This window comes from Echinops telfairi, unplaced genomic scaffold, assembly GCF_000313985.2.
Source record: "Echinops telfairi isolate 266 unplaced genomic scaffold, ASM31398v2 ScPeMD7_2010;HRSCAF=2546, whole genome shotgun sequence".
Lineage (NCBI taxonomy): Eukaryota > Metazoa > Chordata > Mammalia > Afrosoricida > Tenrecidae > Echinops > Echinops telfairi.
In genome coordinates this window covers 21,988,628-22,011,973 of record NW_022105908.1, presented here as the reverse complement: position 1 = coordinate 22,011,973, position 23,346 = coordinate 21,988,628, and the positions used below count along the sequence as shown (strand labels likewise).

General features: G+C 38.6%; 1 protein-coding gene across 1 annotated transcript in view; it reads right to left on the bottom strand.

The window, feature by feature from the left end:
* The window catches only part of RABEP1 (rabaptin, RAB GTPase binding effector protein 1), an 83,697-nt gene that overhangs the window by 31,544 nt on the left and 28,807 nt on the right, over positions 1 to 23,346 (bottom strand). The window contains exons 3-8 of the mRNA XM_045293323.1: positions 18,771 to 18,974; positions 15,466 to 15,626; positions 12,579 to 12,698; positions 8,443 to 8,578; positions 5,257 to 5,435; positions 3,022 to 3,153 (exon numbers count right to left, since the gene is read on the bottom strand). Coding sequence (XP_045149258.1) covers positions 3,022 to 3,153; positions 5,257 to 5,435; positions 8,443 to 8,578; positions 12,579 to 12,698; positions 15,466 to 15,626; positions 18,771 to 18,974 — 932 coding nt within the window. The remainder of the gene's footprint in view (positions 1 to 3,021; positions 3,154 to 5,256; positions 5,436 to 8,442; positions 8,579 to 12,578; positions 12,699 to 15,465; positions 15,627 to 18,770; positions 18,975 to 23,346) is intronic.

Here is a 23,346-nt window from a genome sequence, read left to right as displayed (position 1 = left end):
AGAATGATGATGGCAACAAATGTACAAATGTTCTTGACACAATGGATGGATGTATGGATTGTGATAAGAGGTGTACGAGCCCCAATAAAATGATTTAAAAAAAAAAAGAATCACAGATTTGACAAATGTATTAAGTGTAATGGAGAGTACTTTTGAAGGTTGTTTTGTAAAAAAAATTAAATACAGAACTTTGGGGGGGAAAATTCCCCTTTTTTGGTACCCCCTCGTATAAATGGCAGGAATAAACATTGAGGTACAAGGCAAGAGTTTTGCTGGCAGTGATGGTTAAAGTTATGTGCCAACTTGGTTGGGCCACGATTCTTCACGGTTTGGCAGAGAGGAGATAATGTAGTTTAGTAGTTATGGTATAATATAATTTGGCAGTTATGTAATGATCTTTCATTTTTCACAGAATGTTGATTTTCACCTAACAACCTGGTCTTTGGAACTTAACCCTGTTAATAAAAAAAGAATGAGTATAATAGCATTATGACATTATTTATAATAGTGAAAAGTTTTGTAGTTAAAAAAAAAGAATATTACGACACATTTATAATTTGGGTTGAGGGGGAAATATTTAACAATATGCCCAAACATTAAGTATAGATTTAAATAGCATGGAGGGAAAGGTACAAGTTATATGCATGTATTAGTCTGGGTACTTTATAGAGAAACATATCCACCACAACACATATATAAGAGAGTTTTACATAAAGGTTAAGTGCACATCAGGAAAACATCCCAACCCAGTGCTGCCCAAGCCCACAAGTCCAACATTAACCCATTAATCCATATGTCCAACACCAGTCCACAAAGCTTCTCCATATCACAAAACACACACTATTACGCCGACTACAGGAAGAAAGCTGAACATGTAATCATCTCAGTGCTGGCAGGGGTCTCCACACGGGTGCTCCAGCACCCAGGGCTGCATCGGGGTAGGTCCATGTGGTTTCTCCTCAGGGATATCTTGCAGGAAGTGAGCCTTGCTAGCTAAAGCAGGAAACTGGCTAAGGCAGCTGCCCCCTGGTCCGACCATCACAAAGCAAGAGACCTAAGAACTAGAAAGATGAGGCTCACAGAGCCATTTATCCCTCCGCCCTTCAATTAACCCCACATGTGTTTATCAGCCAGGTTGGAACAATAAACTAACAACCTCAATGCACAATCACAATCTAGACTGTTTAAAGTGTGCAAATAGAAACATATCTATATTATCTTTAAGTTAGAAAAATAGGAAACGACACATTATCAAAATGTTAATGGCAGTTATTTCTGGGTAATATAATAAATACCAGTAATGAGATAAACATATTCTAAGCATCAGATTAAGGAAAGCATGAGGTCCTGCTGGGTTAAAATGTCTTTGGCAATACGTCAGACTAAGTCCCCAAGTCATCCATTATCAACTTTGAAGCAAGTCTTATGTAACTCACAATCCTCAAACACCCAACAGTTTACACTCAACATGTAAACTATAAGCCAGCCTATATTAATGGGGAAAAGATAGCTCAAATGTCAGGAAATGTTATTCACAATATATCATATAGATCTGTTAAGACAGAATTAAAAAGAAGAAAAATACTTCACTGTAAATCACAACAAACCTTCCTTTCCCATTTGTCTTCTAAATTTTTACTTTTCAAACATTCTTGGCTGCATGACTGCATGATGCAAAAATCACATATTTGGCTGTACTTAAAAACAGACATTTTCCTAGGAGTACAAACTTTTGAAACAATTGGCTGAATCAAGACAAGTGGTCCCCAGTGTTTGTTCCAAACAAAGAATGCAGAAAAACAACTACATCATACTTTTCAAGGTCTCACAGGATTAACCACACACAAAAAAAAAACCACCAAGGAAATTAAAAGCTAACAGGATTATTCACAACTAAGAATAAATCTGCAAACTATACAGAAACATGATATCTTTGAAAGTAAAGAAAAGACCTTTATCCAATGTAAGTGAAACTACTTCACCTGGCCGGGAGAGGAGGGGCTCGGTGAGCAAGTAAGAAATTCTAAACATCAAGGACAGTAAGTAAGAACAAGAGGGCTTCAAAAGTTCATGGAAAATGGAATTAAAAGATAATGAGATCCCAGTATGCATGAGCCTCAAAGAATAAGTAAAATTTCAACACTCAGATAGGCAGGGGGAGGTAAGTATTCAGGGAAAAAACACAAACAAACAAACAAACAAACCCCAAAACCCAAATGAAGCTTAAGATGAGGGCTGTGGCTAAAAAGCAGAGTCCACATTCAGAAGGACCGCTCCAGTGGGAGGGAGGCATGTGTACGCATTTACGTAGGCAGTGGAGGTCAGTGGTGGATTTGAAGGAAGGGAGTGGCTCGACTGCAGCTGCACTTAAGAAAAGTGACTTTGGCAGTAATGTCAAGGGTGCACTGGAGTAGAGCAAGCTGAAGACAGGTAGCCTGGTGAGGAGGCCCTGCCACACGGTGAATAAAGCTGATGAGGCCACAGGAGCATCGCCTATACTCCCCACACCTTGCCCTCATCCCCTCCCGCCCCAGGTCTCTACTCTGTCTAGTTGATCTGATCCCAAGACCGGAAATGCACTACCCACCTCCATCACAATCCATTACACTTCACACATGATTCTCGAGGCTGAAGACCAAATACTGGTTAAACACTCATGCCATGTGCTATAGACAGTTAAGTGTTCCAACAATGAAGATCATTGTTTTTAAAACAAAATGCTCAAAATATTAACATTTATTCTTCATATCAAATAAGGATTTTTCAGACATTATTTAACAATATTTTCTAATGCCAATATTGGCACTACTGCAGAAATATCTATCTCAGAGGCAGAGAGTGAACGCTCACAACATGTTTCAAATAGTGCTACATATGCCTTAAAAACAAGAAGTGAAAATAAACATTGTTTTACCTAATCTGAAACGAGCAGCTATATGCTTCCATCTGAAGAATGCAATCTATTGAAGGGTAAGGAAGCTAAAAAATCCTGTATACGCTGACTTATCAATTCTACCATACCTCTTCATTTGATAGCTGGACTGAAGATTCCTCATGAGTTAAAGCACACACTATTGGTATTTTAACTTCTTCCTCACCATCTGCTTTTTTATGGTCCTTTCTCTTATTAAGTCTTTGTTGTTCATCTTCTTCCTAAAAGTTAGGAAAAATTTGTTATGACCCAGGTAATCTGAACTAAGGAGCCATAAAGCAACTCAAAACAAGAGTTTTGCAATCATGCTTGAGGTTCTCTGGTCACAACAAAATTATTTCAAAACCATGGACACAAAGTATGAACCTGGGACAAAGATGACGTCAGGAAGCAGCTTTTAAGAAAAGCACACTACTTGAAAGTAAGGCAGAACCCTGTCTCTTCAAATGATCCCAGGGGAGGAACAACTACATTAAACACTCCCTCTGATTATGGTAGAAAAAAAAGAGAAAAAAGTGACTGTTATTTACATATCCATTAGAAACATGTGAAAATGTATGTGAAAGGCAAAAGGAATGGCTGAAGCTGATGCAATAATTCACTCAACAAAGATGGATATAGGTGCCTCAACAGCCTAGTGGGGAGGGGGAACAATTACAATACTATGCACGTATATACAAGGGTCTATATTGAAAGGGGGAGAAAAACAATGCCTGGCTTCATCTGAGGAAGCTAAGAAAGAGTCCAATGGGCTGGGCTGGATCTCGCAAGTTTTCCAGTTGTGGTGGAGAGGAGACAGGAAGAAGAGCTCCGGCAGAGAGGCAGCGGTATGAAGGAACAGAGCATGGGAGGGCAGGCATGCAGGGGAATGCTGAGTAGCCTGTCTGGGACCGAAAGGCAGACCAGCAAGGGAGAAAAGTGAGGCAATGGGACAGGGGGTGGTAGAACCAGACAGATTCACTCCACTCCCAGATCTGCCAGTACCTCTCTCAGCTGGTTTCCTAATCTATTAAATAATACTACACTCCAGACTCACATGGGGAATTTTCTTTCTTTCTTTTTCAGAATTTTCTTTTGATTTATTTAAGTTCTGTTTTATTTTTTAGAATTTCTGGAGAAAAAGTCATCTTAACACAATGCTTGCACATAATAAGAGTTACACAAATGTTAAATGACCACCTGAGGAGTTTAAACTGTCTTACTGTCTTACTGGGCAGTAGTAGGGGTGTGTTCAGATCTGTACCTTAGAATTTAATTGCTTAGGTTGGTTGTGTTCCACACGAGGTGAGTGAGTCCAAATTAAATGACATGCAGAAAATGAAAAAGAAACTTTTTAAAAGTGAAATCTAGTTTAAGTACCTACGGCAATTTAAAGTATTTCTTACAAAACCTAGGAAAACAGCAAACAGTTCTAGGTAACTTCTCCTAGGGAATTACGTATTTGCATGTATACATATATATGATGGGTATGATTAGGAAATTAACTGCAACACTGTTTCAAATAACACCCCACCACCACTCCTAAAAATAAAGAGGAAATCAACTAGATCGCTACTACCAGGAGAAAGATTGTCAAGTATATTTATCCATGTTTCTAAAGTTTCCAAGAACAAGATGTATAATGTGAATACATACCCAAGACAATGTTTGGGGGGAAACATAGAATAAATACTCATAGTGTGTTAAACTTGTATGAAAGATCGAAGCTAAAACACACCCACAGACCCACAGACACGGTCTGGAAGTCAACCTATCAACTGGGTAAAAAATGCTTACTCCGGAGAAGGGCAAGTATGGGAGATGTCATAGATTTTCATTTAGCTGTGCTTAACGCATTTTTTTAAAACATGAGGATGTTATTTGTATATCAGTTATGCAACTAAAAATTAATTTTAAAAGTAGGACTAGGAGAAAAGGTCTTGGCATACAGAACTCTGAACGCCCGCCGTTTGACATCACTCCGCCTTTCTGTCTCCATCTTGTGGCCTTCTGCAGAGGCTTTCAGGCAAGGCCACAGATAACTGGGCCTTGATTTACACAACTCAGGGACCCTAGGAGAATGAGGGTGTCCTGGAGAGAAAAATTTTCTCAGAAATAGGCACTGAGGCATCCTACAGTCTCTGAAGAAAGTAATTTCTACATCAGTGGTTTTCCCCAAACAAGAAAACTGAAGAACAAACTTCCTTAGAGGCAGGTACTGTGTTTTTCAAAATGGCAGAAATCACGTTGTTCAGCTTAAGTCCATCTTGAGTACAGTCATGCATGGTTGGGGCTGTGGGAGCACGATTAATGAAGCAAGCAAGTCCTATAAAACTGCTATTCACCTGGTCTTTCTTCTTCAGTTCTTCAACTTGTCGGAGCTGTTCAGAAGTCAGCACAATCTCCATTCGCTGCATGTCCCTCATCAGCAAACGCTGAGACTCCAAAAACTGGTCATTGGCCTTCCGCCACGTGTGTTTTAACTGGTTGTGTTGTTGTCGCTCTTGCTCCAAGAGATGGCAAACTGTTTAGGAATCCCCCCAATCAAAAACACTGAATTTTAATGGAAGGCAATTTCTTTAACATAGGGCTATTAGACCAGGTGTGGCCAGTGGTCCAATCTGTCTGGAATTCTGCCTGACTGGCACCAAGGGGCAACTTGTAGACTAAAGCAAAGTCTCCCAGAGTGCTCCTAGGAACACGTGGGGAAAAAAAGAGTTCTGTGCTCTGTCAGTTGTATAAACTAAAACTTCAGCAACCTCTTCAGGGCAAGGCTGTGAGCTCAGTTTTCACTATGTCTATGTTCTCTGGCGGGTAGAAACGGGATAGACAATACATTATTTCTCAAATTTATTTAACAACAACAAAAACCACCACTCCTAAACAGCAGAACTCATGCAACCAGCTTTCTACGGGAAACACTGCTCTAAACCACAGCTATAGTAGCCATCCCTAATTACCTTTAACACAGTCTGATAAATCTGTGGCCCCGGAATCATTGAGTTGATTTAGTTGTAACCTCTCAGGGTAAATCAAAGAAATCTTAGCCAATGTCTGTATGGAGGATATCAAGCAGCTCAGTCACATTTTACTGAAAGAGTAAGTAGCTTCGTCTGTTCAGTCAGCTATCCAGCCCCCTAAGGCAAACACCTGAGAGACAACGTCTACTCCTGACATTTCTTCACCCAACACAGCCGCCGGTCACAGAGGTTTAGTGATCCTTTGCACAATGACATACCCATCTCCTGGTTTCTGCCTTAGGTCCGCCCTCAAAACGTAGACAGCTCTGAGAGTCATTCTTTGTTGTTCTTCTTCCTGCAGTCAGACTCTTCCTCTCTATTCTATCAGCTGTCACACTGAACTTTTGAAAACGTTAAAATAATCATATTACTTGCCAACATTATGTCCTTCAGAGAAGCCAGACACAAGTTCTATGATCTCAATGATATGAAATGTCCATTAACAGGCAAGTCCACGGAGACAGAAAATAGATTAGTGGTTGCCAAGGGTTCTGGGAAGGAGAGACTAGGGCGGGATTGCTAAGGAGTAGAGTTTCAGCAATTAGATAGTGGTGATGGTGTGCAACTTCATAAACATACTAAAACCCACTGGACTGTATAATTCACAAAGGTCAACTTTATGGCATGTAAATTGCATCTCATTAAAGCTACTACTTTAGTAAACCAATAAATGAAAACTTTCAGACAATCCTTACTGCCCACAAGGTAGAAAATCCTTAGCTAGAGGTCTCCATGATCTGGCCCATCCTTACCTCACCTATCCACATTTTGGCCTATAGCCTCTTGCATCTTCTTCTACTTCCCACTTCATGCCACATACAGAAGGCCCTGAATGCCACACTTATCTTTGACTACCTGGCACATACTTAGCAATTTTTCAAAACTCCACTTACAAACAACTTCTTTTAAGACTTATCTGCTCCTATGACAAAGGATTACCTATTCTTCATCTGTGGCACTACTGTTTCCTAGGCTACTTCCAAGTTTTACACCCATCCTTGGTAAGTGCACTAACTCAGTTGCATGCCTGATTCCCCCCATTTGAGTTGTACTCTATACCGTGACTCCATTTTTACCAGTCTCCTGTCCCTGAAAGACAATTTCTTTATTTGGTTTGAGTGCGTCAGTATAGAAACTACTCTCTCCCCCTTCCTCATTTGAATTAATGTTTTCAGACATATTTTCAGGTGTATTATGAAGGTTTGAGAACTTCGAGGACTTACATGTAGCTGGGGGCATACAGTTTAAGCAAAATTCCTATTTCTTTCCAACACCCTTTCAGAGTACAGGCATCTTTTCTACTACAATGGTACAATTGAAAACCGTTTCCTAAAGGTCAAAGACCCACTCACTCAAAGTTTGGATTATTTTCAGAACTTCATGAAATTTTTCTGTAGGCTTGTCATTTCAGCTTTCCAGTATTTGGAAAAAATTAACTCATATCCAAACCTAAATGATTTATGAATCACTTTGTTCTCTATCACATTTTATACACTTGGAAAAATATTCACTGTACAACTCTTATTATCACAGCCCTAATCCCGTATATTCAGTATGTCCCTGTGTAACCTGCAACAGATGAGCCCCAGGAGTACATGCACTTGGATGAGTTATAAAGTTGACTTTCACTCACCTCGACATCATACTGAGCATTTCCTTCCATTATAAAATGTAGGCAGTGAGCCATAAGAGCATGACAATGCCCATGACATGGTCACTAAGGCAAGTTAGATTCTTTTCATCCCATTGTCATTGTTACACATGCTCATTACTACTTCACAATTAACAGTATTTATTGGCCCTTTGCTAAACCTTGTACTTAATGCGTTCATTTCTAAAAGTATGTATATTGTTATAATATCCTAAGTCTGAGGTTTTTATACTTTGGTACTTTTCTCATAGTATGATTGTTTTAATTCTATGCAATGTATTGCATTATAGGTATCAAAAAGAAAAACAATACTATTCTGAGGGGACTTCATAAGATTGCCAAAAAAGTTTGTGACATAAAACATTTAGGAGCCCAGCTATACAGGAATACTAGAAGAAATAAAAACAAAAGTCTACTTTTATCTTAATGGGAAAGGATAAGCCTTCTCCTATCTCTAGAAAATATAGTCAGTTTTCTATATCACTCTGCTGCCAGGCTAATGAAATAAAAACTGTCCATTAAAAGCAGGGTTTGATGTGGAAGGACAGCAGGACACACTGCCTGCCCCTCTCGCTCGTCTAGTCCGGCTCCACCACTGCCATCAAAATGGATGCGAGGCCAAAAGCAGCTGGAGCAGAAATCCCAGCCCCATTATTCTGTCCTACAGCTTACGCCTTGGGGATTTCTTACTGCAAGAAGGAGAAGCCATTGACAATCCAAGTATCTTTAGTAGTACCACTTCAGCTTTGCTGGAGAACATTCAAGCCAACCCACAGCAAAGCTTGAACTGCTTCAGTAACATGCTGAACTGGTATTTTACTCTCTTACAGAGGGAGATCATAGTTACTGTCTCTATTTACCTTCATGCAACTCTTTACGCAGTTTTTCAGCATCTTCCTGTAGAACTGACTTCTGAGTATTCAACACAGCTACGTACATCTCTAGGTCAGTTCTACAAGATTTCTCGGCTTCCAGATAATGATTCAGTTCTTTGACCTAAAAATAAAATATGATTCTGTTCAACTGAAGTTTACAACAATTTGGGGTTTTTTAATTAACTGTTTTATTGTGGGGCTCTTACAAATCTTCTAACAATGTATCATTCAATTGTATTAAGCACACTTGTACATATGTTGCCATCAACAGTTCCAAAACATTTTCTAATTGAACCCTTGGTATCAGCTCCTCTTTTATTCTCTCCCTCCCCAACCCTCTCACCCTCATGAAACCTTGATCAATTATGTATTATTATTGTTCTTTCCTAACTTACACTGTCTGTTGTCTCCCTTCACTTACATTTCTATCATTCGTCCCCCTGGGTGGTGGTGGTGGGGGTTTATATCAACTTTGTGATGAGTTCTCACTTTCTCCCCCTTCTCCCGGCTCCATCACCCTACCCTCATGATATCAATACTTCCACTACTGTTCCTGAGGGTTTTATCTGTCCTGAATTCCATGTGTCAAGAGCTCTTATCTGTACCAATGTATGTACTCCGGTCTAGCTGGATTGGGTCATGGTAGTTGGGAGGGAGCGGGGGAAGGGATTCAGGAACTAACGGTTCTCAACCTGTGGGTCACCACCCCTTTGGGGGTCTAACAACCCTTTCACAGGGGTTGCCCAATTCATAACAGTAGCAAAATGACAGTTATGAAGTAGCAATGAAAATAATTTTATGGTTATGGCTGGGGGTCACCACAACATGAGGAACTGTATGAAAGGGTCGTGGCCTTAGGAAGGTTGAGAACCACTGAACTAGAGGAATGATGTGTGTTTCATCGGTGCTTTACTATACCCTGGTACAACAATTTCTCTCTTAGGTATATAACAGTACATTCTGATTATGCTCTAGGATAATTTAGATTTATCTTTACATAACTTTAGACTCTTAAAAAGTAGCATTTATATATATATATTTTTATACAACAACTAGCCAAATACAATTCGACAGCAGTGAGTTTGGGTTTATTTATTTTCTATTTAAAAATAGGAAACCAATATAGTTAAATTATAAACATTATCATCATCATGTCACTCGGAGTTGACGCACATCAAGATTACACATAAAAATTTTGTACCTTGCTTTCCAAAAAGGTCGCTCTACTGGCACTCCCAAAACAATACATGTATACTACAATACATACTATACTCAGTTATACCAGGCAGGATTTAGTAAATAAAATGAGCCAGTATCATTTCTAAGGATAAAAATAGTCGGCACATTCTTGCAAGTTTGCTTTCCTTTGGTTTTTGGTGCAATATTTTCAAACACCCTAAATTAATAAAAAGGAGAGCTTTCTACAGACACATACATTCATGAGAAAAACTAGATCAGGGTAGAATAAACAGGGTAGTCTTGCACTTTAATAAACACAAGCAAATGCAAAAGACTTTAAAGTCATCTTGTTTTTAAAAAAGTTAAATCTCTGTCAAATGATCAACAACACTCAGAAATACTGGTATAGTATAATATTAGAAAGTTATACCCAGAACTAAATGCAATCCTCTCCCCTCCCCCCAAATCTAGAATGATATAAGTAATACTTTTATCCTGTCTTACAAATTATTCATCCTAAATTGTGGCTATCTGGCTAACTTTCAACTCTTCCAGATGGTTCTGATTAATTTCAAGTTCATGGTTATTTTCATGCCTTTTTCTTCCCACTTCCTCCCCCTTGAAACAGCTACCTATCTGTTCAATTAGCATCACTCTGACGCCACAATACAGTACACAGTAGCGAGTGCTGGTCAGGAACTAAAATGATGATGACACCTTTAAACTGCCATCTGATACTTCAATGGAGGCTGTCAGCCAACCACAAAACGGCTAACCTGGCATGACTAAGTTCTGACTGTCATGAGGCACTTTCCCCTAATATCTACAGAGAGTGATCATTCTACTGATAGTGATTGAATGCAGCAGATATAAAATAGGGACATACAACCACTGGTTTATCAATTATTACTTTAAAATGAATGCTTAACTCAATTAATAGAAAGATTTCTAAACATTCATCATTGATTTATGACGCTCACAGTAGGCTTAATAGATATTAGTTTATTGAATACTTAAAATTTATCAATGCCTTTCTGAAGGCAACTTTTCACATCACAATAAAAGGCATCCTTATGATACAACATTCTCAAGTTGCTGAGAATAAATCCACATGGTCATATTTATTTTTTTTCTATCCCCCTTTTATATTTAAACTATAGACTATTTATTCCTTCAGTATTCCTGAGCGAGATCTAGAGCTTTCTTTTCATAGGCTACCTTTCTTTTTGTTTTTAAAAAGGTTTTATTACTCTCATAAAATAAGCAGGAGAACTTTGTTTTTCATTCTCTGACACAGTTTGTAAACTATATGGCTTATCTCTTCCTAGGTTTGGTTAAACTTGCCAACAAAACCAAATGGGTCTTGGAAGGAAGAGAGAAAAAAGGAAAAAGGAGGATTTTGACTACAGACTCATTCCTTTTGAACTGATAAATTAGCTTTCCTAATTTATCTTAAGATAATTTTAGCTATGCATCTTTTACTAGGAAATTTTTCGTTTTATCTAGATTACAATTTATAGCTGTCACATTGTTCCTCCTATAAAAATCTCTACTGCATAAAAGATAGCTTACATAGTTCTATGCACCGATTACATCTAGATTGCAGTTGTTAGGTGCCATTGAGCCAATTCCGACACACAGCCAACTATGCACAAAAGAAAGAAATCCAGCCTGGTCCTAGGACATCCTCACAATCGTTCCATGCGTGATCACACTGTTGCAGTCACTGTGTCAGTCTACCTCCTGAGGGCTTTCCTCTTTCCCCGACGCCCCTTCTTCAACAAGCGTGAGTGATGTCCTTCCCCTGGTACTGCATCTAATTATGAATCTAGTGATTCAAAACTTCTATTTCCTGACTAGTATTTTTTCTGGCTTACACTCTCAGTTGCTAAATATGAGTGTTAATTTCAAGGATATATAAGATGCATTCAAGTAACTGTCATTTTTTATGTTTATTAGAAGTTTCACCTTATCTCAATTAATTATTTTTGTCCTTTAAATCTCACCTGTTTGATATTACAACGGCTATATCTGCTTTCTTTGTATTTACATGCTATTTATTTACCTATTCCTTTTCTTTTCAAATTACCTTTGTGGTTTTATTTGAGGTGTATCTTTTGTAAGCAACATAAAATTATATTTAAAAAATACAAACTAATAACCCCTTTTATTTATTTATCTTGAAAACAGGTTTATAATCCCTTTTAGTAAATATCAGTTTACATTTGCTTCATTAAGTGACAGATCCCCATTCATTTCTACAATTCAATTTGGGATTTTGTTTCCTATTTTTATTCTTTTCTTTTCCTGTCCTTTCAGCTTCTATTTTCTCAGCTGTGTCTTTTTTTAAAACAAACAAACACACTCACTGCCATCAAATCCATTCTGAATCATGGCAACCCTAGTGGGCAGGGTGGAACTGTGGGCAGGGTGGAACTGTGGGCAGGGTAGAACTGCCCCTGTAGGTTTTCAAACTGGAACTCTTTTAGGGAGTAGAAAGAATCATCTTTCTCTTGCACAGTGGCTGGTGGTTTTGAACTGCTAAACTTTTGGATCATAACTCAACACACAGCCAACAAATTCAGGCAAACTGTAGCTACCTTATTTAAAAGTTCGATGGGGTGGGGGGAGGCGCAGTTCAGAATATAACTGAATAGCTTATTTTACTTAATAAGAAAATGAATGCACTCAACTCTCACTCTGATACAAAAATGAAAATATTTGGGGACAAAGAGGCACAAGCACCATTATTGTGATGATTTACACCATCCCTATGGGTGGAAACATGTAACAATAGTACTTTGCATTTTAAAGAACGTGAGGTGTTTCAGATGCATAGTCATTACTTATAGTACCTCCCCATCCCCATCTCCAATTGATTCTAAAATTGCTTCTGGCAAAATCTTGGGTTATAAACAAACAAGGATAGGATATTTCACCACCTTTGAGGCCTCCAGTTCCTTAATCTTGTCTTCAGCCTCTGTCAGTTTATCTTTCAAAGCTGCAATTTCCTTTTCCATGGGCATCACAACAGACCGAAGTTTTTCAGCATCTTCTTGGGCCTATGATTTAAAAAAATTAAGTAATGCAAATTAAATTGTTTTTTGAATAAATTTTTAACCACCCACTTGCTAAAAATTATATTGACAAGTAATTCTACTGGCCATTGTATTAGCTTTCACAAAAGTGAACCAAAAATAACATCTTAAATCATGCATGACTTTGAATGTCAAATCATAATCATAGTTTTCCTTCCAAGTATTTCATTTAGAAATCAGGAGTAAGTAGGAAAATGAATTCATTGTGATAAATTTGCTATTTTAATTAACTGAGGAATTAAGTAAAAAAGTATCCCCTATATATAAAAGGAAATACATATATTTTAAATTTTCCATTTCTGATTAAACTAAAGAGACCATAATTCCTCATAAATAATGAAAAAATTCTTTTTTAAACACATGAACAAGAATATCTATTCTAAAATGTCAGAAAAGTATGTTGCAATGAAAAAAGTTTCTATATGGTTACTTAAACATAGTATTTTAAATCTTATTTTTACTTTTTAATATCTAAATAACAAGCCCAAATATGACCTCTAAAACAATCATACTGCTTTCTAGCTTGTGTCTTAAAAACATACATGAAAAGAAAACTGCAATTAACAAGCAAACTAGTAAGAAACAGAATTTTAATGACACACACTAGAAACAAAGGTACACTTAAAAAGTCAGTGAAAATGATCAGTAATCTCGTTTACAGAATTTACATGAATGTAAATTTATCCTAGGAAAGGGGAACTATCATATATTTCCAAATGGAAATTTCCCAACCACACATATACAACATAGTCCTCAGAAAAAAGGGAGCTGCTTTATTTTCCAGTCCTTTCAAACTCACTTCACCTGTTACTTTCTTTGGATCTAAGTCTCGTTGAGAATGGACAGGCTAACTTAACATATCTTCCAGTCCAAGCTAGTTTGGGATACATGCAGAGGTCACTAGGGGCTACCAGGGTTACATGTTGGGCTGCTAACTCCAAAGTCGGCAATCTGAAACCACTAGCTGCTCTGTGGGAGAAAGGTGATGCTTTCTACTAGCGTCAAGAGGGACAGTCTCAGAAACACGCAGGGGCAGTTCGACCCTGTCCTAAGGGTCCCTGTGGGTCAGCATCGACTTCAGACAGTGAGGTGTTTTTGGATGTGGGCAAAAGAAGCCTAAGGAGACATTACAACTAATGCAATATAGTATCCTGGATGGGAACAGGAAACAAAGGCATCGGGTTAAGGACACATGAACACAAAGAAGGGATTTTACTTAACAATAATAGATCAGCGTTGGCCCATTACATGTGACAAATGTTCCCTACTAAGGTAAGATGTTCGTTAGGAGAAACTGTGTGGATTATCCTTGGAATTTTCCTGTAAGTAAAAAACTTCTCCGATAAGGTATATGACAGGTTTGCTATTTGGTAAGTAATGATTGTTATTTAGCACAGTCTTTAGTGTACGACCAGGGACAAAAATCATTGATTTAATGACACTGAATAAGATAGAAAAAAACTGACTTTTAGTTAGGCTTTCTGAGCCTAAACTGAGCCATGAATAAAATTTAATTAGATTTCTTATCTGTGGGGGGAAAAAAAACTTCTCCAAAAATAGTTTAAAAATTAAAAACTTGAAAATGACAAAAAGTCGCATTTTATGGAAATCATAAATATAGCAAACTGAAAAACCGACCTATTCTCATGTGACTGTGGCTTGGGGTAAGGTTGCCAATGGCAACATCAAATTTAACTCATCTCAAACAACTTGGAGAGAAGTGTCGGCAGCGTACTTAGAACGTGCATTAACTGGCAAAGTTAACTCCAGTGTTGATCCAGACTTCATCAGCTGCTTAAAGAATCTGTACTACAATCCTTTTCCCAAATAAGAGAATGGAACACCATTTCTAAATCCTGATGTTTCTGTGCTGGTGTTGATTCTGAAATAGTTTCCACATTATTTAAAAAAATAAACTAATTAAATAACCTAATTATCTAACAGTGATCCATCTATAACCAATAATTAATTAAGAACCAAGACCCTTAATCCAATTGAAAAGAAAAAATTATGATTTTATGTGATTTTAAATATGTATGTATATAAATTAATAAATGTTTATATAATCAAATTGGCCAGAAAGTTTTAAAATCTGTTCATGGGGAAAACGGCGGACCCTATAATTACCTGCCTTGTGTTAGAGCATAAATATGACATGACCAGTCATAATGTGGCACATTCATCACACAGGAACAAAAGCCTATTCAGAAAAAAGGAAACCTAACATCTGTTCTGAAACTGTAGTTCAGATACAATCACCAAGCAGTTAACACTCATTCCTCAAATACTTGCTGACCACCTGGGCATTTTGACACATAAGTCAACTAGAGTCTTGCCCTGAGGAGGCTTACAGGTCAGCAAGAAGAGAAAGGAGACAAACATCATCGGCATGTGCCTACTATAAGAACCTATGTGTTATGGAAAAGAGAAACTGAGAGCAAGGTGAGAGAGGTCAGAGTAAGGATGGAAGTGGGCAGGCTGCAAGAGCTGTCAGGATCAAGCCTTTTAAGATGGTAGCATCTGATCAAAGATTTGAAGAGGGCAAGGAAGTGAGCCATAGAAATGTCTATGGGAAAAGCATCAAATCCTCTGGTACTAAATTTAGGTCTATGTCCAAGTAGCTTCATTAACCAAAAACATAAAAGCACAACTTTTACTACCACATAACAGTACTTAACCACACGTGCACTTTAGGTTCAAATATTCCGGAGACGAACACAGTCTTTCATACCTTTTTCATTTCATTTTCTAAATTTTCTTCCTCTTGACCTTCAGACAGCCTTCTCCTTAAATCAGCTATTTCCCGCTCTGCTGATTCCCGGTATTGTGCCCACTGGGTTCTCTCCTGCTCCAGCCTAAGGTGGAACTGATGCTCATAGTCACGCACCGTCTCTATAAAACATCACCATATATTTCATAACTAAGCTCTACCAAAAAAGATGCTCCAGGATACTAAAAGCAATGACGTAAAGAACTTTTGTCCAATTTCTGGAAGTTTTTCAACTCATTTATTTAAAAAACAGTAACATTTCTAGTTCTTATTATATGTGTAGCAACTGTTATAAATGTTTTAAAGCATTACCCTTCATCCTCAAACTTGTGTCATATGACATTTTACATACGAGGAAAACTCAGGAAAGGTTAAATAATGTTGTCAATGTTTTATAACCTGAAAGAGCTAAAACTCAAGTCAACCTCAAATTCTAAACATGACACCCCAATCCAAATACATCAAACCGTGAAAAAGGGGATATATTTCTAGAATATTTTATCCTAACCCAGGATTGTAAATGGAGACAAATTCTAGAAAGTCTTTATAAAATACCTTAATATTATTTTTAAAAGATGCTTCTGGTTGCCTATTATCTACCCTTTCTTCTTCCTTATTAACAAATCTCAACTGAGTTTTATGTGGGAGAGCAGAGAACGGGAAGAGAGTATATATGGATGAATCCTTTATTCTCATACATTAAGAAGCCTGGAAGGCTGGGTTTCTGGGGTGGAGGTAGGCCTTCACCCTTGTGAGTTACAGATAAATCCAATCATAATAACATTGTTCCCCACTATACCCTCCCATAATAGTGCTACCTTAAAAAAATAATAGTGCTACCTTAAAAAAATAATAGTGCTACCTTAAAGTTACCTCTTACAAGCACTTGGCCGATTGCTGTGAAGCCAGCAGCTTTAACTATAGAAGCAGACATCCTTTCACTCATTCTTCCAGTCCTGACACCCAAGCCCTTTTACCTTACCCCAATGCAAGTATTAGGTTTTCTCACCTGCGAGCTCAGGGGCCTTAATGTAGATACCACCCACCTTGGGAGCATGTAACTACTGAATATGCATGTCTATGGCTACCTATAAATGTCCCAAGATAGTAAAGGCTCACTCTCACTGGAGAACCCATTTCTACATGGTCCGTCATCAAAAGGAGCTGAGGTGACCATGCCATCATAAAATGTCTCTGACTCCTTTATTGTATTCTCTCTCCTATCTTATTCTTTATGACTTTACTATAATCTTTATATGATCACGGTATATTTGCACCTTCTGGCCCTTCAGTTGTTTAAGGCTGGTTTCCTCTGACAGTTTCAGAAATAAATGTACTCAGCTAAAAAAAAAAGTACATTTCCCCCCCATTTTTCTTGCAGGTATGGGTGACCACACATTTATGGCCAATAAAGTATTAGGAGGGTGCTATGCTAGAAAAGCCTTTGCTTTTCCAATGCAGCTTGGAGAAGGAGCAACCATGTTGCAAAGATAAAATGGGCAATCACATGGTAAGGATGAAGCAATAGAAGGGCCAAAGGAGTGTGGGACCTTGTTGCCTCATGAACCATTATTATCAGCCCTAAATGACCCACCTTTGGACTCCTCGTTCTGAGAAAAGTAAACTGCTATTTTGGTAAGCTATAATCGTCTGAGTTATTAAGAGGCCTAAAAGTAATCCTAAAAATCCCTGGTAGTGGAACTATAAATGACCTCCTCCCTGGGGGACAGACAACCGAAAAGTGGGTGAGGGGAGACGTCGGACAGGGCAAGATATGACAAAATACCAACTTATAAACTATCAAGGGCTCATGAGGGAGGGGGGAGTGGGGAGGGAGGAGAAAACTGAGGACCTAATGTAGGGGGTTTAAGTGGAGAGAAAATGTTTTGAGAATGATGTACAAATGCGCTTTACACAATTGATGTGTGTATGGATTGCGATAACAGTTGTATGAGCCCCTAATAAAATGTTTAAAAAAAATAAAACAATAAACAATAAAAAAAAAATCCCTGGTAGTGTAGTGGGTTACATGTTGCGCTGCTAACTATAAAGTCAACAGTTTGGAACCATCAGCGGCTCTGAAGGAGAAAGAAGTGGCTTTATGCACCTATCAAAATTCAGTCTTTAAATCTATAGGGGCAGTTCTACTCTACTCTACTCCTATAAGGTTGCTATGAGTCAGACTGACTTGATGGCAGTTGAATTTGATTTTAAACTAATCCCAGGAAAAAGCCACAAACTGAAAAATGGAACTTTGTTTGGGCTAGTCTGATCTGCTTCCTTCCAAACATTACTAAAGCAAAGAATGACATATCACTATGAAGACGTGTGTGTGTGTGTGTGCGCGCGCCCCATTACTATTTCACATTCATAAAATTAACTACCCTAAGTCCAGGAACCCATTAGGGAGAAGCTCAGCTTCCTTTCCCTATCATTTCCGCAGAAATGTGGGAAGCAATTAAGCACGACTCCCAGTCTGACGATGGTGTTCCACCCAATCAATTCCAGTGGAAGTTGGTTCTGACGCAAGTCAAATACTTCTCTTTTTCCCCTTTAGTTTTCTTTATTATCACTATCTTTATCAATCCAATCTCTTGTCATTCAAGGCTGGAAAAATTACATATAAACCTACAGCAAATCACATGCTACAACACCATATACAGTATATACTACTAATGATATAGCACACTAAACAAAAATGGACAGTCTTAAATGTGGTTCATCATAACAACTCAAATACATCTTAAGCCAGAGAGTACCCTTACTACTCTTCCTTTAGACCAGCCACTCGACCCCCTTTGGGTCAAACATGAGGAATTGTATGAAAGGGTCACAGCATTAGGAAAGTTGAGAACCACCGCTTTAAATCAAATGTCACAAATTGGTAACCCATAAAGCCATTCTAGCTTGTATACCATTCTACCTCATCAATGTCAGTAAATCAGAAGATTGCACACACGAAAAATCTAGAAGATATGGCAACCCTGGACTGGCACAGCAGTAACTGGTTGGACCTAATACGTGTAACAGCATTACCGTGAGCACATGCTCCTTCAGCTCATTTCCGGTGCCAACTCAGCTGTACTCATTGATACTACTTGCCTGGGAAAATTCCATTTATGAGCCCTGCTTTAAATCCATTTATGAGCCCTGCTTTAAATCCATTTATGAGCCCTGCTTTAAATCCATTTATGAGCCCTGCTTTAAGGCAATTCTTAGACTCAGTTGCCTTAGAAAATCATAACAGCAATCATTTTTGCCTTTACCTTTCATAACAGCCTGAAGTGAAGCAACTTCTTCCCTCCACTGCCTTTTCACTTCATCTATAGCTTCTTGCTTGGTGTTCTCAGAAACTGTGGCAATGGCCTTGATGTTCTCCATCTCTGCATGAGCTTCCCATAGCTGTGTCCGAAGGTGTCCCAAATCATCCTGGGCAGCTTGCAACACTGCATTTTGCCTCTTCAGGTCCTCTGGGAACAAGAGGAAAATGTGTTAAGAAGGGCTATTCACTTTGATCATGCTGACACTGTCATGAAAAAAAAAGTTTTAAATGTGAAAACGTGAACTTAGAAAATGACACCAATTTAACAGAGAGGTAAGATGGGGTGCTGGGTTATCACAAACCCAGTTAATTATTATCTATCTAACAATATAAGGAGTACCTGGGTGTCAAAAAATGGTTAAGTCCTCGACCACTAACAGAAAGGCTGGCAGTTCAAATCCACTCAGAGGCTCTTTGGGAAAAGACCTGGAGATCTGCTTTCAAAAAACCAGCCACTGAAAACCTGGTGGAGCACTGTGCTATTGTACAACACATGAGGGTCACCAGGAGACAGAATTGACCTGACAACTGATTTGGTTTGGGCTTAATTACCGGTAGTTTGGGAGCTAAATTTAGGCTCCTCCACTTGTTGGCTAAGTGATCTTGGTCACGTTATTGAAACTCTGGCCTCCATTTGCACATCTGTAAAATGGGGATAAAAATACCCACACCTCACAATGTTACAGAAAAAATAACTTATGGAAAATCCTTAGTACAGTACACTCAAGAGATGGTAAATAAAAGGAAGTCAAACCACACAGCATTTATCAGAGCCAAGTTCTTTAAAATGAGGATTCATTTATTTTTTATTAATCATTTTATTGGGAGCTCGTACAGCTCATAATATTCCACATCAATTTTATCAAGCATTATAATTTTCTAAACATTTACTTTCTATTTGAGCCTTTAGTATCAGCTCCGCCCCCCCCCTGCCTGCCCCACCCCTGTGACCCTTTGATAAGTTATATTGATTTCATATCTTACACCCACCGCTGTCTCCCTTCACACGTTTCTGTTGTCCATCCATCTGGGGTGGAGATTATGTGTCTATCATTGTGATAATCCCCCTTCCTCCCCCAACCTTCCACCTACCCTCCTGGTATCACTACTCCCATTTCTGTTCCTGAGGGATTTATCTGACCTGGATTCCGTGTGTCGTGAGCTCTTATCTGTACCAGTGTACATGCTCTGGTCTAGCCAGAACTGAAAGGCAGAACTGGGTTCATGATATTGGGGGTGAGGAAGCCTCAAAGAACCAGAGGAATATCGTATTTTTCATCAGTGCTATACTGTGCCCTGGTTGACTCATTCCTTCTTTGTGACTCTTCTGTGAGGGGATGTCCCAGTGTCTACAGATGGGTTTTGGGTCTCTGCTTCATCTCCCTTGTTCTATGTTTTTATGTTTTGTTTGGGGTCTTCTGGTGCCTGTTACCTGATCCCATCGGCACCTCATGATTGCACAGGCTGGTGTGCTTCTTCCATGTGGGCTTTGTTGCTTCTGAGCTAGATGGCTGCTTGTTTAACTTCAAGCCTTTAAGACCCCAGATGCTTTTATCTTTTGATAGCTGTGCACCATCAGCTTTCTTCACCACATTTACTTATGTACTCATTTTGTCTTCAGCCAGTAGGGTGAGCATCACAGAACACCAGGTTGTTAGAACAAAGTGTTCTTGAGTTGAGGGAGGGCTTGAGCAGAGGCCCAAAGTCCGTCCACTTCCTCAATGCATTGCCATACAAATATATGTACATAGGCCAACATCTCTATTCTTATGAATTAATATATTTACATGAGTGCACATCTATGTGTAATTATACATCTATCTATAGCATTGCTTCTTAGATCTTTCCTGTTTCCTTTTACCTTCCTCCTGCCTCACATCACGCACGCCTTCTTCTGCCTCTTAGTAATTCCTCTCAGCTAGATTGCTGTTGCTCTACCACCACCAAAATCTCTATATGCTCCCTGCTGTTTAATTCCCCAGTTGTTGCCCTGTCTATGGTGGTGTTTACTCACAGCTCCTTTCCCCAGCCTCCTCCCCCGCCAAGGTCCCTGCAACCTTTGGTCCTGTTGCTTTCTCCTTGGGCTCGTTTCCTATGCCTATCTTATATTGGCAGGCAAAACAACAACAGCAGAGACAAAACAAAAGATTGGATAAAAAGAGAATAGAAAGGAAAAAGATACTGGGGGCGGGGGATATGGGGGAGAGGCATACATAATTCCAGGTCTGTCCTCTGACCTTTATGACTTTTCCCCACAGGTCCTAGAGGGTTCTGGGAACTGCCCGCCTAGCCTGAAGTCTATTTTGGGGGCTCCTCAGGGGTTTTGTGATTTTGCTTTGCTCTCCTTGCTGGTCTGTATATTCCCTTCTTGGTGGTCAGACTGGACTCACTCCAAGGATTAATTTCTAAACTCCTCTTTACCATCTCTTAAAAACTAAGTGGATCTGATGTATCCACTGCAGGATTTCTGCCTAGATAGGATATCCGTTTGGCCACTGTCTTCCAAAAAGATAAACCTACTAGTGGTATACCATAGAGGTTTGATTGGTTTTCCATATCCTTACATATAATCACTATTTTCTATCTTTTTAAAGTTCTTTTCAACATCCTGAGTGGAAAATTATCATCATCTGAATTTACATTTCCCTGATTAACATAAGCGTAGGTCAAAAAGTACTGTCACAAAATTATACAAACTTTTATTATATGGACCTATCAAAATGTGAAGCTATTGTTTTCGACATCTAAGTCTATATACTTTGGAAAGCAGCATTTAATCTCTCTAATGTTTCCATGAAAAATCTGAGCGCTTCAATTTACACATGAAAGTGAAAGTTTTGGCATCCTCGAAAAACCTGTGTTCCTTTTAAATGCTCTTTGAGTTTGGAGAATAAAAAGAAGTCTAAAGGGGCAAGATCAGGACTGGAAGGCAAAGGAGTGAAGTTTCCCAAGGAAATTCTCACAGGACTTCCCTTGCTTCCCTTGCAGAATGAGCAGGTGTACTGTGAGAAGAAAAATTCTGTGTGCAACTTTCCTGGCCTTTTTCTCACCAGTGCGGTTTTTCATTTTTCCAACTTCTTCCTAGTGAGCCCTAGGAGTAGTTTTGTGTCCTTTAAAAAATCAGGATGATCCTTTACACCAACACCAAACTGACTGCTATTGAGTCGATCCCAACTTATGGTGTGATCTCAATCAACAGTCATCGTGACCTTCTAAGGTGATCTCTCTGCCTTGAATTGTAACTCCCCCAGCAGATGCCCTTGGGGAAACAACTGATTTGAAAAAAAAATTTTTAAGGCATCCTAACAAGAGAGACTAAGACAAGTATTATTTCTTAGAGAACTTGTCTGCAGTCATCCACGGATGGCAGACATGTTTAAACAGGGTTGGTTTGGAATAAACCTGCACATGTATAAACTAGAACCCTTGCAGCAATACTTTTTGAGACTTACTCTCACAGTATGAGCTTGGTTATCTTTTCATATATTTATTAGTGATCTATAGTCCCTCTTTGGTGATATACAGGTTTAACCATGGTTCTAGTAAGGTCTATTTTTCTTGGAGAAGAGTTTTATATTAACCATTTCTCATTTGATTTCCCCTTTGACCTATTTTTCAAGTTGTTTCAGTTTGGGTTTTTTGTTTGTTTGCTTTCCAGTTTGTTTGTTTTAATAAATCATTTTATTGGGGGTTCACATAACTCTTATCACAATCCATACATACATCCATTGTGTCAAGCACATTTGTACATTTGTTGCCAGCATCATTCTCAAAACATTTTCTTTCTACTTGAGCCCTTGGTTTCAGCAACTCATTTTTCCCCACTGTCCCCACACCCCCTCTCTCCCTCATGAACCCTTGATAAGTTATAATTATTATTTTGTCATGTCTCACACTGCCAGTTTTTAATATTTTCAGCTTTCTTTTCATTGAGGTTTTTGTCATTGTTGGCTCTTTCGGGTTCCTATTTTCTGTATATGAAATCCAAGACAGGCAAATCTATAGAGACAATAACTGGAGTAATAATTATTTAGAGGCATGGCAGGAGATGTTGCAGGGAAATGGGAAGCTAACAACGAGCCTAACAACAATGAGTACGAGAATGATGAAAATGTTCTGAAATTCATCTCTTCTTAGTATGATTGAACAATTAAATTGTAACATGTTAATTATACGCCAATAAAAGTATTTTGAAAATCCCTAGTTGGTTGCTATCTAACTCCTTTTTTTAAAAATTATTTTATTGGTGGCTCTTAAAGTTCTTATACATTCCATACATCAATTGTATCAAGCACATTTTCTTTTGTGTGTGTGTGTATAAGAGAGAGTTTTATATAAAGAGTAATTATACATTAAGAAAGCATCCCGGGGCTGGTCCCAGCCCCAAATACTAAGTGGATGCCTGCCCCTCCCCTGAGAAGAATGTATCTCAAAGGATGGCACTGAATCTGCAGCTTCGGGAGAAGGATATATCTGACCAGAGCACACAGGAACAGATGACGGGGGAGGAGGAGAGACTG